Genomic DNA, 23,340 nt, shown 5'->3' on the forward strand with positions numbered 1-23,340 from the left:
TTAAATTAATAAAGTACTACTATGATTTGCAGCCCTATTCAGCATTGTGAGGACTCCTGAGCATATGTGCAATACTAGAACACTGTACCCATGTATGTTGAGACCTGTAATTAGTAACCTGAATGCTAGTTGTGAAATGCATAAGGAGTCTAGATGAACAAAGAAGAACCTCTGAGTACCACACTGTCTTGTCACATCACTGGCCACCCCCTTTCCTCTTGAAAGTTCATACAACTTGAATCTGTGACTCCGTTCTAATGGAATGATACAATGATGGACCTTAAAAATCACTCAGTGACCTCCCAACAGCACTAATATCTCTGGTCTCTGGAAACAGGAAGATTATTCTTTTTTTTTTCTTTTTTTTTTTATTAAAGATTTCCATCTCCTTCCCTCCTCCTCCCCCTTCCCTCCCCTCCCTTCCACCCATACCCCCACTGCACCCCTCTCCAAGACAAAGAGCCATCAGGGTTCCCTTCACTATGTTAAGTCCAAGGTCCTCCCAGCTCCCCCTATGTCCAGGAAGGTGAGCAACCAAACTGACAAGGCTCACAGTGAGCCCATCCATGCTGTAGAGTTCATGTTCATTGCCATTGTCCTTGGTTTCTCAGTCCTCCTCCACCATCAGCCACATTCAGAGAGTATGGAACCTTCACCTGGCATTGGATGGAGAAAATGACAGGGCCCCACATAGGAGCACCGGACTGAGCTCCCAAGGTCCCGATGAGGAGCAAAAGGAGGGAGATCATGAACAAAGAAGTCAGGACCGTGAGGAGTGCGTTTACCCATTGAGACGGTGGGACAGATCTAACGGGAGACCACCAAGTCCAGTTGGAATGGGACTGATGGAACAGAGGACCAAACAGGAAGATTATTCTTATCTATCAAGAGTTTGCATATTCTTTCATTAATCTCTGGGAAGTTTGAAAAATCTCCAGTTACTATTCCCCCTTAGGCTTTTTCCTCCCTCATACATTTTCTTTCTCTTTGTATTCTCTTCTTCTCTCTTACAATTACTGAAGACCTATTCTGTGCCCAGGATTTTGTTACGTTTTGGACATATGAGGATGAATGAGACATGGCTTTGTATAGGGTAATTTGCTCTCAGGACAGATTGAAATATTAAGAGTGGTAATGAAATTGGGACAAAAGACAAAACTAATTGCTGTAAGAGAGTTCCCGGCAAAAGTGCATAAGATAAAAAGGAAGAAAGTAATTAGTCCTACCTGGGAAGTCTTGGCTGCTGATGAAACATCAGAGCAGACTCTGAAAAGATTAATGGACTTTAAGAGGTACAGTAAAAGGAGAGAACGGACTGGGCTGCATTATCCGCACACGTTTGTAGATACATTAATATATGTGCAGCTCTGAAGAAGGACGAAGCCTGCGTTTCGGAGGCATCTGATGTGAAGAGATTCTCACAGAAACATGATTAGGGACAAAGCATTCTGAAAATTTTGATTAGAAAAGATTTTTTTTTTTACTTTATAAAATAATTAATGAGGCATATTGATACCTTGAAATGTCCTACTTGGCTAATTTTACGTATTTATTTATGCCCATTATTGCCACTGAATTAAGAGTTAAATTTTGATTCTCATATATGTATGTTTATATTTGTAAAATGCAAACAATTTATGTGTGAATTTATATATTGATTTGTATAAATGCAAAACATGTATTTCCTTACATAGGGATATGTGTTTGACATTTCAGGGGAAACATCAGATTTTAACTTCTCATAATATCAAATCCTATGCTCTCATTTGAAAATTTAAATATGCGGTATATGTTGTGACCAGGCTTAAAGGGATTCATGTTTTCATCCCAAGGTCATATGACGTATAATTCTTTCAAAACAAATTTTCATCTTTCTAATACCTGAGTCCATTCTCTAAAATATGAGGTTGCTGCCCATAAATAGAAAAGCCCACAAACGTCCACCTCACACCCTCCCATTAAACCTCTAAATTTCTTATAAAGAACCTAAGTATAAATGGTCTGCGAATAGAGGTTATGTTATATAGGTTGGGGAGTAACACAAACAAATAAGGTCTCTATGCATTAATTACATGCCTATTTAAAATATATTTTAACCCGTAGTTGTAATCTATAGATGCATATTCATTGCCAGTGTATATAGACGTTAATAAGATCTAAGTTAATATATTTACCTTCCTATTTTATCTACATACTCTCCGTCTATCTGTGTGTCTATGTATGTATTATCTATCTATGTATTATCTATATGCCTATTCATTTATTTGTATATTATTGCATAAAAAGGAAAAGAAATACAACCTTCTTTGATGTGGGATTCCCCTCTGTATGCTGTGAATACCATTGATTAATAAAGAAACTGTCTATGGCCTGTGACAGGATAGAAGAGAGCAAGGTGGGGAAAACTAAAATGATGTTGGGAAAAAGGAGGTGGAGTTGAGAGAGCCATGAGTCCCTGCCAGAGACAGACACAGTGAAACCTTTCCGGTAGGCCATAAAAGTCATGGTAAAATATAAAATAATGGAGATGGATTAATTCTAGTTATAAGAGCTAGGTAGCAATACACTTAAGTTATTGGCCAAGCAGTTGTTTAAATAATATAGTTCCTGTGTGGTTATTTTGGATCTGAACTGCTGGGCAGCCAGGAAACAAACTAGCAGCTTCCCTACTACACAGATTGACTTATTTTTTAAGATATTAGTCTAAGTCGCCTTCTTTCTTCATAAAATCTTTGTACAACTTTAGCATTTTCATCAAACCAGTTTTGAGCAATATGCTAGGCAAGGATGATGCATAACCCCTCAACTGAATTTGGCCTTCATGACTGACAGCATGTAGCACCAATCACATACTCAGCAAGAAGAAACAATGTTGTCCAGGTTCTTCTGCAAGATCTTAATCCTCACTACTCTGTGCCTTTTAACGTTATAAGTGAAAGACCCTGTCTCACAGACAGTGAGGTAATAATTGCACATTGAATCAGCAAGGGCTTCTGGGGATAACAAAGGTAGGGGTTTCATAACTGGGATAATGTGTTCAACAAGATTCATTTTAAAGAGGAGTCTAGCGCAGCATTTTATATCCACTGCAATCTCTGTGCAGCACAATCTGGAAGACCCGAGAGGAGTGAATTACAGTAATCAGCCTTCAATATGACAAAAGACTTAATCAGCATATCCTTGCCTTTCTCATGAAGCCTCTCAATCTGGTGAGATCACAGAAATTATAAAAAGAAGTTTTCGAGATGGATACAAAATGCTTCTCAAATGATAACGTTAAAGACAATGGAAATGGGGAAAATCACATACAAGTTTTACATTTCTGAGTTGTCTGAAACAGGATTCTAATCAGAAGTACAACCTCGATGGTTAGACATAAGGAGCAGCTGTTTAGCATTAGAGAGAACTTGGGCCAGTCTAAGATTCTCTATTCTGAAATTTTGCACTAGGGAAATCTCTATTTGATTGAATAAAGTAAAGGTAAAACCATGTCTTTTAAATACCAGGGAAACAGGCACATGGGTCTATTCATAGCAAGTAGATCAGTGTAGATTGCAGAGGAAGACATCCCTCTTTCACTTTATCCCTCTGCCATGGTTCTCTCAAATCCCTCACCATTCCTATCTCAACTCCCAGTGCCAGTTCCAAGCATTCATTGAATTAATTCATGGAAAATAAATGTTCTCATTAATTATCTGATTAGATTAGATTTTTAAAATGGAGTTCTAGGGAATTTCTATTAAAATTTATTAGTTTCAGCCTCTACTGTGATCCTAGGAAGTGAATGTTACAGACTGGAGCAGAACTCATATATTAATTTGATTTCTATTATCTTGATACAAGATAGAAACAACTTGAAGGGAAGAATCACTAATTTTAGTACATGTGTCAGAAGGTTCAATACATGGCTTCTTGGCCATATATAATTGTGCAGGACATCATGAATAATATGGTAGTTTGAATGCAATTGGCCCCCATAATCTGATATTCTCGTGGGGGGAATGGCAATTGTTAGGAGGTGTGGCGTTCTTGGAGTAGGAATGTCCTTGTTGGGGGAGGTGTGTTGTGTGTATGTGGGGGTGGGCTTTGGGGCTTCAATACTCAGCATAATGCCCAATGAGTCAGTTGAATTCTTGTTGCCTGCAAGATGTAGCAGTCTCAGCTCCAGCACCCACCCTCTCCTTTCATGGTTCATGTTCCCCTGCCATGATGTATTAACCTTTGAAATTGTAAGTGAGCCCCTGCAATTTAAATATTTTCTTTATAAAAATTGCCAAGGTTATGATGTCTCTTCACCACAATAAAACCCCAAACTAAGACAAATTACACAAGGCAAGAAACATGGGTAGAGGAGGATGTTCTGATGGTGAACAAAAAAGCAGAGAAAGAGAAAGGCTTTTGTACCAGGTATAACCTTCAATAGAAAACTCAATGATCTACACTCCCACTTAGTCCCAAACCTGCTACAGCTCTACCACATCATAAAATGGTACCACCATTTTATTATCGAAACTGTAAGTACCAGTTGTTTGCCTCAAGTAACAATGCAATTATGCTTGACATTCTCAAACGTATGGAATGTTAGGGTCCCTGCATTTTTCAAGAAAAAACTTAACTGGAGATGTTGTGGGATTTAAACAAGGTTACATAATTGTAGAAGATGACAAATCAAAACTTTAGATTTTGATTTACTGATTTGAAATTTATAAAATTTAGAAATCAAAGTGTAATAAATAATTGTGTTAACTCAGAGTTCTTCTGCAATATTTATGGTTTGAAAAACTACTGGTTTTCTATTGTTAGAAAATATTCCTCAAACACATCATTGACAGCAAAGGGAGAAATTATTGATGATAAATAAGGGTCTGTATGAAGTACAGAGGTTATCATGGAGGGGAAGGGGCAAAGAGACTGGACAAGCTCAAAATAAAGTATTATTGTGTAAGAAAGCACGCTAATAAAAACCCATTGTCTTAAATGGCAACTTAAAAAAAGAAAAAGTCACATCAAGGGACTTAACGAGCTGGTACAGATAAAGTTATTTTTGGGGGGGGATGTAAGAGGCAGGGAGGGGAGCAGGGAGAAAAAATGTAGAGCTCAATAAAATATAATAAAAAGAAAAATATTTTGTCAGATAATATTTTTTAAAAAGTATTCCCTAATTTGCTACGAAGTTGCAAAGGAGTGTTAAGTACACATGACCTCTTGAACGTGCAGCTGATCATGGCAAACAATGTGACTATCCACACATAAGAACATGTACAAACACAGGCTAATATGATAATAAAAGGGATGTGTGCTTCATATCTTGAGCAATACCGAGTTTCATAAAAATCAAGACTACCAAAAGTCGTTTTGGTTTATGCTGTGTGACAGAAAGGTGCTAAGAAGCTCCCATTCCCTTTATTAAAATCAAAACTGGAGGACTGACAAGCAGTGCTAGTTAAATGAAGATTTTTTGCCTCTTTCAATGTCCAACTTTTTGGACTACAAATCTGAGAAGAAAAACAGCCTGTTCCGCCGGGTGGCGGTGGCGCACGCCTTTAATCCCAGCACTCGGGAGGCAGAGGCAGGCGGATCTCTGTGAGTTCGAGACCAGCCTGGTCTACAAGAACTAGTTCCAGGACAGGCTCTAAAAAAGCTGCAGAGAAACCCTGTCTCGAAAAACCAGAAAAAAAAAAAAAAAAAAAAAAAAAAAAAGCCTGTTCCAATTACTCATTTTCTGCTCTAACTTGGAGTATATAAAGGACTAACCAGTATATTTTCATTAAAAAAAAAATCCTCTTTGGTTCATAAACACCTACTGCTGCTGAACTGTGGGTAAAAATATGAGTCAAAGCTGAAGAGACTTTCAATACAATTTCAGCCTTCTATTTTAAGAGTTTTCAAAGTCTTACGACGTTGTGGAAGTGAAATGACCTGTCTTTGAGTAGAATAAAATATCAAGTAACATGTATAGCTAGGACAACAACACAAGAGAAAACTGGTAGATGAGGCACTAGCAGTTTCAACTACACTGCCTTTATAGCCCCAGGGTTGCTGCTTAGAAAGTTCTAGAAACTCTGTCTTGGATTTGGTAATGAATTGCTGCTAGTACTGAGGTTAAGATTAGAGGCAGTAGGCTCTGGCAAACTGTTCATTATACAGTCTGAACTGAAGCCAATTACTTGTGTTGTGTGTCCTGAAGAAACCTTGGAGGGAATCCCCACTTGCTTTATCAATCAGCAAAGAAACTCCCAACCTCTTAGAAGAGAAGATAAAGAGCAAAGTCGTTAGACAGAAAACTTTCCAGCTTGATATTATTGAATTACTCACTTAAGGTGGTATTTTTATTTTGTTGATAGGCTTATACACACTCTGATTTTCAGTGACCCATCCTCGGGACTACAAAGAAAATTCTTCTGAGCTATGACTACCTGGAAAACAACAATACTGACAATGAGTTTAGCCCATGGGTTAGAATGTAATAATATATCAACTTTATTTTATACCCCTGACACAAATGGGTAATTAGGAAAAACTTAACACAAGGATTCACGACAAAAGATGATTTGGTTAATGGTTACCACAAGTGAAGCATCCAGAACTGGCAACAGAAATGCCATCAACAACCTTATGCTTGAAGGAGTAAGACAGACAATGAGATATTAGACAGAGATTTGCTACAGAAATAAGTATAAATTTAAAAAAAAAGAGTGTCCATATATGTGATGAAAGTTCTTGTGCAGTCTGGAAACTCACCCTTCTTCACTCTTACCACCTTCTAAAATGATCTGATATGGTGAAATATTACAGAAACTCAGAAAGTAATAGGTTTGCTTGAGCAAAGCATTAACATCATTCTTCATTGCTGAGAGTCAGCACAGAGTGTACATAAGAAAACTGGGAAAGAGCTGGAGAATACTTAGAGCTCTACCATCAAGATAAGTGCTAGATACAGTAACGATGGGGAAAGAGAAGGAAAGGGTGGGCAAATGTTGGCGAGGGAAGAATTTGGAGTGCACCACAGCGTTCCCAAATTTTGATGTATATATCTTAGTTGTCTTAGAATTCCTACTATGAGCAACTTACTGTTATCCCCACTTGACAAGGTGAAATAGTGAATCCTGTGTGTTTCAAAACTATTTTCCATAGGCAGAAGCTTAGGAAGACTGATGATGATAAGAAGCTGGGTATGCTTTTCTTCAATTAAAGAAAATAGTCTCAGGGACAATTAACTTGTCAATATAGACACACTTTAGGGAGTATGATAGATAGGTATCATCGTTGGAGGAACACGGAATTCTATAATTGATACAGACCTATGACACTGCTCTTACTTAATTTCATAAGAATTCCCTCCATATTGATTCTTTGATCCTGCTATGATATTATAACCTATTGCAACATTAAACAAGGCATGCTATTTTCTACCTATACAAAGCTGTTTTGTATAAATATCCTTGACACACTTTAAAAATTATTCCAACAATAAATTAAATGATGAGGTTTGTAAATTTTAAGTTGCCATTATTCAGAAGTAGTTGCAAAAACTATCCTATTCAAAAAAACATGAGATGTTCTATGTAGAGACCTGCACCAAACAATTTCTTCAAAAATTTTGCTCTCTTTTGGAGGCATTATATCAATACCTTGTGATTATTAAAAATACTATATCAATTTGAAATCCCTAATGCAGACTTTAATGGACCAGATGACTACAGATGATATTGGTTCCTAAATTTTATAAAAATTCCTTTTAACATTACATGAACAAAAAATCTTCTAAATTTCTGAATGAAAAGTGGACCCATTTACAGTAAAGCATATCCTGAGCTATGGAAATGCATATCTACAGCAAAGTAAACCAGCATGCTCATGATGGGTCTGAGTATCCTATAACTTTCCTTGTTTCTTTTTTCATTTCAATAGTGACTTATCCTTTTATATCTTTGCATTTTAACAAGAGGTGTATGGGAGGGTTTAATGAGAAGAAAGGAAAGGGGAGGTACTGTAATTATATTACAATTGTAAAAAATTAAAATAAATAATCCAAAATCAAATAATAATAAAGTGACACCACACTTTAAAAAAAAACAAAATATAAAACAAAAAACAATAGATTGATGTGGGATTCCCATTTGTATGCTGTGAATATGATTGCTTAATTAATAAAGAAAACTGGCTTGGCCTGAAAGGGCAAATGAACAGAGATAGGCAGGGAAAACTAAGCTGAATGCTGGGAGAAAGAAGGGTGGAGTTACAGAGAAGCCATGTAGCCTCTCTGGAGCCAGAGGGAACATTAGCCAGTAAGCCACAGCCATGTGGCGATACACAGATTAAAAGAAATGGGTTAAATTGATATATAAGAGTTAGCCAATTAGAAGCTAGAGCTAATGGGTCAAGCAGTAATTTAATTAATATAGTTTCTGTATGATTATTTTAGGTCTGAACTGTTGGAAACCAACAAGCAGCCTCTTTCTATCAATAGATGTGTGATCTCTGAGTTGTATACATCATGGTCAAATATTGTAATAAATACTTCCCTTGAAATACATCATAATTAAATGGCAAATATTTGTAAACAAAGAATGTAATTCAATGAACTACTGACTGTATGGGTAGCCTTGATACAAAAGTGTTTGCAATGAATAACATCATGGAAGGAACTCACTGACTTTCCCAAGTATGTTTAGTGCTTGGATGAGTCCTATTTCTCTTGATGCTTCACACCCTCTCATGCTCCCCAAGTTATTCAAAGATCCAAACTCTTTGGAAATCCTTCACAGACGGACAGTTTTAATTAAAACTGTGAGTTCTAAAAGGAAATTGTAAGTGCGGTTTTAGAATCGATAAACAGTAAGGGTGTTGGATTAGAAAGGAGGGTAGGAGTTATCTATATTCATGAAGGTATGGGATTTAAAGAGAGCGTGGGATGATCAACATTTATTATGTTTAGGGTCTGGAAATGAGGGATGGAACTGACCTATATAATGGTGGTATGGTGCTAGCAATGATTTTTAAGTTTAGACAGATTATTTTTTAAATTACAACCTCATTTTAATATTCAACCACTCAATAGGACTATTTAATTGTGAGAACTTAAATGCAGAAGGGATTGCTTAGATGCATAATTAAGTGAGATGATAAGAAACAGAAAAACATAGTGCTGAGCTGGGGGACAGAGCTCAGTAGTAGTACTCGACTAGAAGTCATGAATGAGACCTTGGGTGTTCCTATCAGTGAAAAATAACAAACAGCCAAAGAATAGAAAGAGGAGGAGAAAGAGAAGGTGCAGATGGATAAAAAGAAGGAAAAGAAAAAAGATAAAGCATCAAAAGATGTAGGTTGCAAGGTCATAACAAAATTACTGGGTGCTGGAAAGGTGAGGGAATAGGATAGCTTGGACATGTGTCACCATGAGACTATTTAGCACACTTGTGATAAATTTACATAAGGGAAACCCATGTGCCTGTAAGGATCAGTGGGGTTAGACACAATGTACTGCAAATAAAAATGGCATTCATGTGTAAAATGATAAATTGCGAGAAACATGGTAGTATTGCATTTACATTTGTGATTGCATGTTTACAAGGACATACACACATAAATACTAAACACGTAATGAACTTGACATTAGATTAGAATCTGGGCAATATTTATCAGTGCAAAAAAGGCATGTGAGTAGATAGAGAACTATGTAAAAAGCTTTCAGAATAACTTCAAAGATATATAATGAGATTTCTAAATCTAACAGATATCTAAATCTAATCTGTCTGTTTTACTTCTAATTGGTGTACTATTTGTCGGAGTTGATTATACTAATTCATTTATTTTGTTCACCTTCTTAATGTTATCTGTGAGCCGAAGAATAATTTATCTTCGACCTTAGAGCCTCCAAGCTGTTTGTTGATTTACTCATCTTCTAAGGGAACTGGGGTGTGTGATAAATTGCAGCATTGTTTCGCATGCAGGGTTTTTCTGCTAAGATGAGTCTATGCTGTGATTTATACTTTAATTTGGTAGGCAGTTTGTTTTCTAAAGTACATCTTTACAAATTCTCATAAAGCCTTACAATAGGTGCTTTTGCGCGTTATCTATAAATGCCTATGACCCCATTAAGACTCAACATTAATACTACAGACATATACCAGTTAAATATTAGCAGAAAAGAAATTTTTCTCGAGCCAGCTCTTGATGTATTCATATGTGTGTCTGTGTATCTGTGTGTGTGTGTGTGACATACCCATCGCTTCATGAATGGTCTACTGAAGTTCATTTTTCCATTTATTTCCCTCAGCTATTATAAAAACTGCCCTTCCTAACATGGACCGAGAAGCCAAGGAGGAGTATCTGGTCGTAATTCAAGCCAAAGATATGGGAGGACACTCCGGAGGTCTGTCTGGAACCACAACACTTACAGTGACCCTTACTGACGTTAATGACAATCCTCCAAAATTTGCACAGAGTAAGTGATTTCCTGAAGTACTCACAAATCAGGCAGATTTCTAGTAAAATTTTCCTCAGCATTACAACCCAATAACAGTTATAGACTGCTAATTTGAAAAGCATGTCAAGATACACATTTATCTCCATTTTTATAATTTCAAGGACATTGAGAAAATTCCAAATACCATAGGTAAAGTAGATAATAAATCAGAAAGAGCTTAAGTTAATGATGAAAATTTGTCCTTGATTTTAATCCAGTATTTGCGCCCGGCGAACTGTACAACTTTTATCTGTCCCTCTATGACTTATGATCCTTTTAAGAAAAAATCATTAGGCCGGGCGGTGGTGGTGCACGCCTTTAATCCCAGCACTCAGGAGGCAGAGGCAGGTGGATCTCTGAGTTCGAGGCCAGCCTGGTCTACAAGAGCTAGTTCCAGGACAGGCTCTAGAAACTACTGGGAAACCCTGTCTCGAAAAAACCAAAAAAAAAAAAGAAAAAAAAAAAAAAGAAAAAAATCATTGAAATAGTTGATCCTACCATTTACCCATTCTTTTATTTTGCTTCCTGCTACCTCTGCAGTTCACTCAGGAATATGTGGTTCATCTTTTGCCATAAGATGATTATTGCATTGCAGGAGTGATAGTTGAGTTTCTAAAGCATTTCCTTTTGTTGAGGAAATGATTATTAACTATTATTACCCTGATGAAGATGACAAGAACACACAGTACTGTTGTGGAATATTATTTAAAGTTATCAAAGATGTGTTGTAGTTTTTCCATGCATCATTTGTTTAACATCGAATGTAAGGATGCAGTTTTAATTATGTAAAGACATGTTGCATCTGTTTCATCTTGCCTGCCTAAGGCACCTGATTGGTATAGTAGAGAGCTTAATGGGCAATAGCTGAGCAAAAGAGGTATAAACAAGGCTGGCACGCATAGAGAATAAAAAGGAGAATAGGAAACATGAGAGGAGGAGAGACCTAGGGACACACCAGGGGCAAGAAGCCAAGCAGACATCAGGCAGCCAGATGTAGAGAAGCAGCAGTTGTAAGATACACAGAAGAAGGGAATAAGCCCAGAAGCAAAGGGTAGATAAGGAGAAATGGGTCAATTTAAGTTAAAAGAACTAGGCAGAAACAAGCCTAAGCTGAGACAGGCATTAGTAAAAAGAATATTAAGTCTCTGTGCCATGATTTGGGAGCTGATTGGTATCCCTAAGGAAAAAGCCTGGTACACAGAATGGCAGGGGATAAAGGAATGTTCCATTTTCATGACTTTTCAAGGCCCCAAGTTGTAGGATCGGCAGTAAGGCAAAGTCCACTCACTGGCTAATTTGTAATAAGCACACAGAAGGGATAATCTCTAAATTCACATTGAATACAAACCATGAAAGATTGGGCAGCTTGTGTTAGACAGAATTATTTTCTTTGTCCACATTATGGTAAAACTACTTGCAAAGAGGTTTTCTTCTTCAGTCCCATAACATTATGATTCTAAGTGAGTTTTAATTCATCATTAAGGAAAGGGGTTCAAGGATCTTTACTCATCAAATGAACTAGTCTTAAACTCTACTGGATAATACAAACCATAGTTATTCAGGGATTCACCATTTGCATTTCAACTGTGATTAGGTAATGTTCTACAGATGTAACTTATCCTTTGGGCTTGTTGTTCATTGACTGACTGTTTTCCCCTGGTGATTGCATGAGGACTCAGTCTCTCTGATTGTTCGAGGCTCAGTTTACCTGAATCAGGCCCTGAAACAAGAACCTGAATCTAAGTAATCTAACTTCCTCAAGGAACACCAGTGGGGAAGTAAGAAGAGGCATGTTAGAAAGCCAAAGGGGTGCACAATCCAAACACTTAGAACTGTGGATTTGTGGACCTTTATCTCACTGAGAAAAGTCTGAACTGTTGGAAACATTTTTAAAAATTGGCCCCAACTCAAAGATATCCCTTCAGAAAAGGGTGGAGTCTAGCATTTCATACACTAACTCCTGTCAGTCTTTGATAACTGCTTCTGTGAATCAAATCAGTGCTGAAACAGTTCTTTCTGCCTGACATGCAATGGATGAAATGGAATCTGAAGGTAAAATAAAGCCCTGAGGCAAAGAAATGCAAGAACAGGTAGACAGATGTAGGGCAGGTGAGCACAAATGTGTTAATGGCTAGGGTGAGTGGTTGAGTACCTCCAGCTTCCACTAGACCAATGAACATGATTGCAACTAGCATCTCAACCAAGAAATTGGAATAAAAATAGGACAAATGTCACTGATTAGATGTTCTTTACTGTCCCCATAGGAGAATGAAAACACACTGTAATTGTATTTTCGCCTAGGGAGTTTGGAAGGTAGGATTTTAGTCTTTAGAGCAATGAAGAATTTGGTGACAAGAGGAGTATTTCATGTATCTGGACAGCTTGCTGCAGGGCATGGCAGAAGTTTAGTAATTGGATTTTATCAAAAATGGTCTACAAGTTAGTAAATATAAAAGTAAGTTCAAAAATGACTTTCAGCATGTTACACATTAGAGCTCTCTGTGCTGAAATTAGCTTAGTATTTTATGTGGGGCAGCAATGAATATCCCCACAGGCAGGCAATGTGATTATACAGAAAGTAGGAAAGAAAATTCACATAGACTCACTAATATTCTGACATGATTTCTTTAAACAAACACTCAGTAAACATAGGGTTGAATAGGTAAGGTCTCTGTCTCTGAAGATTTTTGAAGAGGGTTCACTACTTCTTTGAAACACTTGTTTCACACTTGTTTACATGACTACACATTCCATAGAAGAGGTATTCTGCCATCACTACTGCTATCTTGGTAACATCTCTATGGATATCCAGAAGATAGGAAATGTCCAATTAACTGTGCTAAATTAATCAGTGAGAGAGCAGTATTGATGTACTACCCAGTGTGTCTCTTCTTTTTAAAGGTTTGTATCACTTCTCAGTACCAGAGGATGTGGTTCTTGGCACTGCGATAGGAAGGGTTAAAGCTAATGACCAGGATATTGGTGAAAATGCACAATCATCCTATGACATCATTGATGGAGATGGAACAGCATTATTTGAAATCACTTCTGATGCCCAGGCCCAGGATGGTGTTATAAGACTAAGAAAGGTAAGCTAACGAATATTTACTTCAATTTTTCACTCTCTCTTGGACTTTTGAAATCTCTGAGAGCTGAGTAGACAGGCAGAGCCCAGGGTTGGTAGGTACTTAGATTTAAGTTGAAGAGAGGGATGAGAAAGTATGTATAATAGCTCTGTACAGTATCACCAGTCTCTCCGGACCACATCACATGTCAGATGTCACTCCTGGAAACCAGTTGCCAGAGGGAAACCGCCTCTTACTACTATGTCCACATTTATGATTCAGTGATTTTTTTTTCCTCTAAGGGAAAACAAAATAAAATAAAATAAAGTAAAATAAATAAAAAATAAAATAAAATAAAAAATAAAATCACTTAGTCTTTATGTAGGGCACTGAAGTCAAGTAACCCTTACCCAACTGAGAACAAAATGAATAAACAGCTACTACTGACTGATGAAACTACTCCAGGATACAATCACCTACAGTTTTAATGGCTTCTCAGTGGGAACAGCTGTGCTCTAGACGCAATAAGTTCAATAGATTTTAGGCTTTCCCCGTGTAACTCTCATATTTCTGCTCCCCCATTTCTTGATTTGTCCCACCCAAATGTGTTGACATTTCCCCAAGTCCTCACTGAGAACTCTGCTTTCAAAGAAGCTCTTTGTCATGAACTCTTCATGTAAAATGGAGCTCATGATGTATGCGTACAAAGTTTTACTTGTGTAAAAAGAGATCCATTGTGATGGAAGACATGGTACTTTCTTCAATATTCACCTTCACATCTTTGTTGGCCATGATGTTTTAAATAGATTTTTCTAATTTATGAATAAAAAAATACGTGATGGGACACACTCTCAGAACCAATCATTTTTTTTCTTCGTTGCCTTTATAAGAATTAAAATTCACAACACTAAGCCTGCTATGCAATTCTATTATATGACATGAAGGTAATTTTCTCCTGGAAATGTAGCTAAGTGGAGGTATCCTTGGCTATCATTGCATTCAATACCTGGAATCTCAAAAATATATGTGAAATTGTAATGACCTTAATTTTCTTATTGAAGAGCATCAACAGTGGGAACATGGATTTTTTTAAATACATTTTTGTTTAAAATTTTTCGCAATCAACTTTGAAGATATGGCTTTATTTATTTATTTATTTTTGGTTTTTCAAGACAGGGTTTCTCTGCAGCTTTTTTAGAGCCTGTCCTGGACCTAGCTCTTGTAGACCAGGCTGGCCTCGAACTCACAGAGATCCGCCTGCCTCTGCCTCCCGAGTGCTGGGATTAAAGGCGTGCGCCACCACCGCCCGGCTATTTATTTTAATTCTTTAGTGAGCAATGCTATTTTCATGCTGGGATACGACATTGAACCAACAGTTGAAAATATTTAAAAGCTTGCGTCTCTAGTAGATTAGTGTGTAATTCTGTTTAAGTCAGTTGCTGAACCACTCCTAACCATGTCTTCCTTGAATAAAATGCCTAATTCAATTTTTAATGTTTCTATTAATTACTGTCTTTTGTTTCTGCCAGGTAATTTTATAAACTGAAACACTGATTGCTCACCGTGATTCTGTCCACTAATATTTCTGAACTTGGAGGCATATACCTTATACTTCTTGACATGAAAACACAAGTAGATTTTAGAGAAGAGTATATGAGGGGTCAAATTTCTATAGGCTAATGCCATTGCTTTTTAATTCATAAAGTCCTTAGGATACCAGAGTGTGTCTTGTGTTCATTAAGCTGGGCTGAAAATTATAGAAAAAAAAAGAAGAAAAGGTCTAGTCGTTCTTGGATAACTACTTGGTTTTGGTTTTTACTGACGCAAAAAAAATTGAAATAAGGTACAGGAAGCCTAAATTCTCATTTAGGCAGATTGTTACCTGCACTCCTTCTATGAAAGAATCTGGAATCTATATGGAGATTCCCTAGAGAGCTCTTTGAGACTGAAGTTTATGAAAGCATGAGGTGAAAGAGAAAGGAAAGATGTTGATCAAAGGGTCCAAAACTACAAAACTATACAATGTTAAAGATATTCTTTGCAATGTGGAACAGCATTTCTAGACGAATAGATTTTTTATATCTACTCAAACTGATTAAGCATTGTGGTGATGGATATGTCAATTGACTTGATGAAGTCCTCATTTTGTGTATTAGCATCCTATTGTACCTTAAATATACACAATTACTATTTTTCAATTAACAATACTATTAACACATTACGGAGAACATTTTGAGCAGATTTTATAAAGTACATGGAATTGCAAGCCTATTAAAGTGTAGGTGCTTTGCAGAGTTTGAATTTTTTCTCATACCATCCAAAATCGTCTCTTCCAAAGTCTACTCTCTCTCTCTCTCTCTCTCTCTCTCTCTCTCTTCTTTCATAATAAACAGGGAAGTGTGTTTTCATTGTTTAGCCAAAAACATTGGGAAGGAGAGCTAAGTACCATTACATCTGCATTCAAATATAAAAATCAACTTGAATGTTTGAAATAAGAATATATATTTAATCTTTCGCAAGTGCTCTGTAAGACTTCACTGATGTTAGTTTTTGTTCCAGCTTCCTATTTTCTAAAAATCTGCATTGCAGATTTAAAGTTCTGCTTCTTCTGAGAAATTGCAATGCATACATAAACTATCTTCTCGAATCTTGACAGACTTACGTTCTTAAAATGTGGAGTATTGTGAGTTGCCAGGAATTTGCCTGGATGGGTTCTGGTACAGATTGGTTCTAATGCATGTGAGAGAACGTATCCTCTTATATCACTAGGTTCACACTCACCATTGACAAAGTCTATTGGACAGTTAGGGAATGATGTTAGAGCAATGATGTAATGTCATTTTCTAAGTGATTAGTGTGGAGCAAAGTCGGACATAATTGCATCAATTTATTTACCTTCACACTTCACTTGTCTAAACATAAACCAAAATAGGCCTCTTTATGAAAGCCTAACTCTGTGCATGTTTGCCTGATCCACAGAAGAGCACTTCTACAGAGACATACGAATGTCCTAAAAACTGACAAACCCCATTTCAGTCACACAAACCGTTAGAGTAGAAATGTTTTGGAAATGATATGAAATGCTTTTTGTTAGTATTAGTGCTAAATCATGTTTTGTGAGGGTCTCCTTGGACTTAAACAAGGATCATTTCTAGCCCTTTCTATTTCACACGCTGTTGCAGAAATGATAAAATATTGTTCGGAGATAGAGTTGGTATTCAGTGTTGCCTTATCTGCCACCAGCAGAAACCCGGTTAACCAGATGATTAGCATGCTGGTCATGTCATCAATAGTAAAATTTTATTATGACTCGGAAGCGAAAATTTGATGTTACAATTCGTGGCTGCGAATATTTTGTGAATTCTAAGTGAAATGAGAGAAACAATAGATTAGACTTTGCTGTGTTCGTATAACAAACGAGTATCAATAAATGCCTGCAAAATTTACAGGTTGAATTTAGGGGAATGGATCCCATTAAGAGTCACAAACCGGCTTAAATGAGGATAACTTCCATCCATCCCCATTATACTCATTTGTTCTTGCTGCTATGGTTTAGAGAGAGGCATTCATCTTTGTCATTTTTTTTAACAGCCTCTGGACTTTGAGACCAAAAAATCCTATACGCTGAAGGTGGAGGCAGCCAATATCCACATCGACCCACGTTTCAGTGGCAGGGGACCCTTTAAGGATACAGCAACAGTCAAAATTGTTGTGGAGGACGCTGATGAGCCCCCTGTCTTCTCTTCACCAACTTACCTCCTTGAAGTTCATGAAAATGCTGCTTTGAACTCTGTGATTGGCCAAGTGACAGCACGTGACCCTGACATCACTTCAAGTCCAATAAGGTATTTCTCATTTAAGGGCAGTACTTGCTGCCCCATAGGGCAAGAGGAGCCTTTGAGATTTCTGTGATAAAGGGCTTGCTGTCACTTTATCCTCTCTCTGTGTGTGGGTGGTGTGTACATTCATATATTTGTCTACTAAGAGATACAGAAAATGCCTAGAAACAGGAATATCAAAATAAATCAAGTTATTCCAGCTCATGGGAAAGCTATATGGGGATGCAAAATTGTAGGCATTTTATAGCACTTTGGGATGGATCTTTTTCATTTTATGCTTTATTATTTTTTAGTATTGCATGAGCATTGCCAGTTGTATTTTGTCTCTTCTGACAGATATAGTGAATTATATATTAGAATTCAGAGGTATGAGACCACCATGTCACTGCATTTAGAAGTGCCTATCTTGTTTCTGAATGTGGGTTTGAAATCACCTTCTTCTCAGTTTGTGAGCATTCTGAGAAGTCAGCATTTCTGGACTGGTTTCTTTTACAGAAAGACAAATATTTCTGTGTCATTTAAAAATACCCCATGTTTATAAATTTCTAGCTTAGGAATTTTTCCTAGGGTGAAAAATAATCACTTCTTCAAATTATTATTTTTTGCTTTAAAATGAGGCCCAGTTCTGTTATTTTATATTTGATTTGTAGGCATATTTTATTTTTTAGAAGTCAACATATTACAGTAAAGATGCTCACGTGGAAATCACTCTTAATTAACATCTGTTACCTTTGTACTAGTCTCCAAGGTTGAACTGTTGCCTAATAATGTGTTTGAGAGTGGATTTCAACTATTGTCATATGTGTGAGTGTGTGTGCATATATGTGTCTGTGTCCGTGTCGGGGGGGGGGGGAGGGGGAGCACACGCACAAGCTTCTGTGTGCATGTGAGAGAGAGAAAGAGAGTTTTTCTGAGAGTGAATGAGTATGTTTGTGTGTGAGAGTTTGTATGTGAGTGTGTATGTAAAAGGTATAAATGTAGGTATGAAAATCCCAAACATTTTCAATTTCTAAGCTAAGATATCTAGGACTGGCATCTTTGCAATGTCTGTTTTATTTTGATACTAGTTTAATAGTTCCTTTTCCATGTATTTTTGACATTTTATGTTTATATATTAGACCTTTGTGTCCTTCAGCTACTATGCATCTGAAAAAAACCTTGATTTGTTGACATTTCTATTGTTATAAACAACACATGATTTTTCAAGAATCTAATAAATCATTGTTTCCCAAGAAATAAGAGACACACTTATGATCAGACACACATATACACATAAATGTGTGTGTGTGTGTGTTCCAAATACAGTGTCCATCACACAAGTTACAATGCTATTATTATGGAGTGGCATGTTCTTAATCAACAATGAGGGCTGAGGAGCTGTGTGCCTCCAAACGAATCACAAAACTAGGCAAAAGCCAGGGTCACTACACCTCACATTGATTTTACACATTTTATAATCTCCCCCATCATACTCATGGTAAACCAGTGTTATTGAAAGTAAACGCAGTTCCCACGGAGTTAAGCTGCGATTCTCACTATAACCAATTACGGCCATATCTATTATTGTCACCGCTTAGAAGGTGTGTGTGGAGGAAGCCAGGGACTCTTCGACGGCAACATGCAGCTTCAAAACGGGTCATTTTCCAGTTCAGCTAAAGGGAGGATGGGCAGGTCCAGTGTGCTTTGCTGATACAGATGTATCAGTGGTTCTGATGTATGCGAGGCAAGTGCAGGTTTCGACTCAATACTGATTCCATCCAAAGAGAAAGACATTATGTCAAAGTATGTGTGGGAGACTTTGATATGTCAGCGAGAATGTGGGTTCCACAAAGTCTTGACAGGTAGACTGGCCCCAGGAGGTGACACTTAAAGTCTGAACCACTGTGTTTTTCCCCCATCCGATATCATCTCGGCATTTCTGCCACCCTCCTGTACCTGTTGGTTTATAGAAAGTAACTTCCCTATGTCTATCCACAAACAGCTAATTTGACTAGAAAATTAGATTTCCCAACTAACCAGGTCAGAGAAAAGGTCATTATAAAACTAGCAGATGGGTTTAGAACAACTTTTCCTTTGAAAATAGATCCACAGGATGTGACGTCTCAGGGCATCTCTGGGCTACAGAGAGCTACGCATCATTTTCTCTTTAGAAGTACTGTATTTCATACACTGACAAGAGTGTATCCATCTTTCAGGATAATATTTGCTTTGCCATCCTGCAAAACAGAGTCAGCTATTGTGGCATCTGCTGTGTTAAAGCATGGAGTCGTTTGCTGGATCATAGACTTCCTGTGCAATTCCATTTCCACAGCTCCTAGCTGAAATATCCTGCATTTTGAAATACTTATACCTACATTTAGAATTGTGTTCCTCTCTGTATGTCTCAATATTCCAGTCCAGAGAAAAATGAACTCTCATATACATGAAAACCCATGATCACTCTGTCTCTCTCCCAGGAACGTTAATTAAGGGTTTTCCTCTTTCTTCTGTACTACGTGTTGCTCAATAATGTACAATAATTTCTGACAAATTTATTTAAGGACGATATTTTTCAACTCAGACTACGTCAAAATCATATTAGTGTTGCATTGAAGCATAGCTGTCATTCCTCCAGTTCCCTGAGACTCAGTGTCCTCATAAGATACACCATTCCTCCTAAGACATTGAGCACATGATGTCACTTTATTAGACGTGATGCTCATCAGTATTACTAGCTAATAAGGAGTACACCATCACACATTATAATTTTTTAGCAATTAATTAATTTATTTTGTGTGGATCTGTGTTTTGCCTGAATGCGTCTTTTTGCACGATGTATGTGAGGGGTATGCACTAAGTTTGTAGAGGACTTTGGATCCTTTAGTTTCGGAGTTACAGATGGCTGTGAGCAACCATGTGTGAACCAGAAATTAAAATAACGTCCTCTGTAAGAGCAATGAGTGCTCTAAACCACTGAGACAAGTCTTCAGGGCTCTCAGTTTTAAGACTAAATGAAAATTAAATATTTAGTAGTTAGTTTAGATGAGAATTATATTAAAAGTGGCTACATCTATGTAAAATGACAATGGTACTTTTTGGCTTACTCATTATTTTGTTGTTTGTTTGGGTTAAGATATACTTCAAAGAATATAAATAACGTAGATAATGTCGTTTCTTCTAATTTTCTCTTGCTGGTGATCACAATATTTTCACTGATGTGATCACTATGTCTTAAGCCCTATGCTAATAAGCTAGTTAAATTTGATAACATTTCGCGGTGATAGGTCTAGTCAGTGTCATCATTTAACACAGAAAGGTGATGAAGACAAAACAGCGAGCCCTTCAAGCATCACACAAACAGATGGGTGAATTTCACTATCAACTTATCTGCCTTTAGAATCACCATGGGAACATACCACTAAGTGTGTCTATGAGGGTGTTTTCCAGAAAGGTTTAACTGAGATGGGGGGGGGGGGGAAACCTCTCCTGTCTACTCTGCTTTAGATGATCCTCCTAGGGGCCAGGATCTGGAACTCGATCAAATAAGGAATAAACTGAGCACCAGCATCTATCACTCTCTGCCTTTCAACTGTAGGTGAAGGTGACCTCAAGAGCTACGTCCTTTCCTTCTCCAGCACGATGAGCTGTGCCTCAAATTACAAACCACAAGATAACCCCTCTTCACCGAGCTGCTTCTTGTCAAATATTTTGTCACAGCAGTGAGAGAAACAACTCACACCATCAACTTTGCAACCCTGTAGCAAAATGCCTTTAATCAACTTAGTAGCAGGAAGGTTTAGTGGCTCACAGTTTCAGACTTTTAGATTATGTGGCAATGGTGCTTTGAACCTGTGACAATTCCGTGTATCAAAGTTGGGATCATGTTGCTAAAGAGGCTTCTCACATTATAACAGATATGAAGCAGAGAGAGACGACAGGAGGGGAAGAGGGAGAGAGAGGGAGAGGGGAAGAGGAAGAGAGAGGGAGAGGGGAAGAGGGAGAGAGAGGGAGAGGGGAAGAGGGAGAGAGACAGGGAGAGAGAGAGAGAGAGAGAGAGAGAGAGAGAGAGAGAGAGAGAGAGAGAGAGAGAGAGAGAGAGAGAGAGAGAGAGAGAGATTTGAGGAGACAACAGCCTCAATATCCTCTAGAAAAGCACACCCAAGAAAATTAACTTCCTTATACAAGGTCCACCTCCAGAAGGTTTCATTGCTACTTCCTGGTAGTATCTGACTTTCTAGACTAAGTTGTTGCAGGGGCTATTTTGGCCCCCTACTGTCTGGTCTCTACCTGTGATCACTGCAACTGCAAGTTGAACTCTTCGTTTTCTAAGTTGTTTCACCAACACCAGTATAACTACAAGGGAAGCAGAAAAATAGCTCGTCTCTGGTGTTGAGCTGCATCTGTGTGGGATGACCCCACTCATCTGCCTTGCTGCTATATACAGTGTGTTACTGCTGGCTGTGAGCTACAGGGTGATCAGGGAGATGGATGGCGGAATCAATGAGAAGCTTATTTGATGAATCTAACATTATTCCCAAGCACTGAGAAATGGTAAGATTTTAGTTTTGCGGAAAAGAAGCTGAAACTCTGCCAGGATGAGGTGCACGTACAATAGAGTGTGGTAGATTGTTATGGGTACAGGACCTAAACCTCGGTTTACCTTCACTAACTTCTGAGTTCATCAGTGGGTTATTTGATTACAGATTCTTGAATCTGAGAATGATAACAACTGATGCTTGGTGAAAATGCCATGTTTTGTAGCAAAGTCACAAAACCAGTGTGAAGTATTGAGAATTATTTGCAGAATACCTAACATACAGTGAATTTTAAAATTAAGTGGACACTTGGGTAAAAAGCTCATGTGGCCCATTTCCCTACAATAAATTTATTTCGAATCTATTCTGGGAGTCACTGTGGTTTTGAAGTGAAAGGTGGCTCTTTTTAAACTGGTAGATTTCTGTTGTTTTCAGAATATTCACTTTGAATATAATTGCATAAACTGCTGAAATTAAAAGTCAGGCCAATGGCCACTTAGTAAGGGAATAGGTGATTGACACCGGATCACAGTGGCCACATCGTCTGTTGTCCTGATCCATCTCTTGAGCATAAGGACCCACTTGACACAAGAGCAGTGTGTTGCTGTTTTCTCCTGGTATGATGGCATTTTTCTGCCTCATTTTGGTTGCCAGGCAGGCTGGTAATGAGCTCTTGTCATGAAAACACTTTTTGCCACCAACGTCACCGGTGATGCCTAAAGACAAGCATTTCTGACTATACAAATCATCAAATTAATTTGGAATAATACTCTACATTGGCTGGTTTCCCTTTTCAGTCTTGCAATAATACACCTTTGTGTGTCTGTGAATGTGTGTGTGTGTGTGTGTGTGTGTGTGTGTGTGTGTGTGTAGGACAGAGAGAGAGAGAGAGAGAGAGAGAGAGAGAGAGAGAGAGAGAGAGAGAGACTCATGACATTGTATAGGGTTCAGCCCAGTGCTGTAACCTATGAGCACAGACCCGTGTAACTAAATTCATGCTTGTTCATCCATCAGCAGCTCCTCTATTCCACTCTCCCATGGCTGTCATCACTTCTCTAAATGAATTTAATTATATTACATTCTTTATATAAGCAAACCACACAGTCTTTTCTTTTTGTTACTATTTCATTTCATTCAGCTCATTTGGATTACTACAAAGTCTCCAAGGGCTACTTATATTTTAATAGATTTTGATATCCTTATTTTTTCTGGCTGAATAATATTGTATTTATGTATTTTATAATATTGTATATGTATAAATATATTATATATATACATACTATATGTGTTGCATTTTACTTATCTAACATTATTAAATAGACATCGTACATACGATTCCTCTCCTGAAAGCTATGAATGATGTCTCAGTGAACATGAGAATACTTATATGGCTTTAAGATGCTTATATCACTTCTTTTCGGGTAAATACACAGAACTGAGACCATGAGATCAGA

The 23,340-nt window shown here is 37.6% G+C and overlaps 1 protein-coding gene across 4 annotated transcripts in view; it reads left to right on the top strand.

Moving 5' to 3' along the window:
* Nucleotides 1–23,340, top strand: part of Cdh8 (cadherin 8) — a 354,582-nt gene that overhangs the window by 194,664 nt on the left and 136,578 nt on the right. For all 4 annotated transcript variants that reach the window (XM_038312753.1, XM_038312755.1, XM_038312754.1 and 1 more), the window contains exons 4-6: nucleotides 10,280–10,447; nucleotides 13,370–13,557; nucleotides 17,125–17,378. In XM_038312753.1, the coding sequence (XP_038168681.1) occupies nucleotides 10,280–10,447; nucleotides 13,370–13,557; nucleotides 17,125–17,378 (610 nt within the window). The remainder of the gene's footprint in view (nucleotides 1–10,279; nucleotides 10,448–13,369; nucleotides 13,558–17,124; nucleotides 17,379–23,340) is intronic.

The sequence above is a fragment of the Arvicola amphibius genome, chromosome 15 (assembly GCF_903992535.2).
Source record: "Arvicola amphibius chromosome 15, mArvAmp1.2, whole genome shotgun sequence".
Taxonomy (NCBI): Eukaryota; Metazoa; Chordata; class Mammalia; order Rodentia; family Cricetidae; genus Arvicola; species Arvicola amphibius.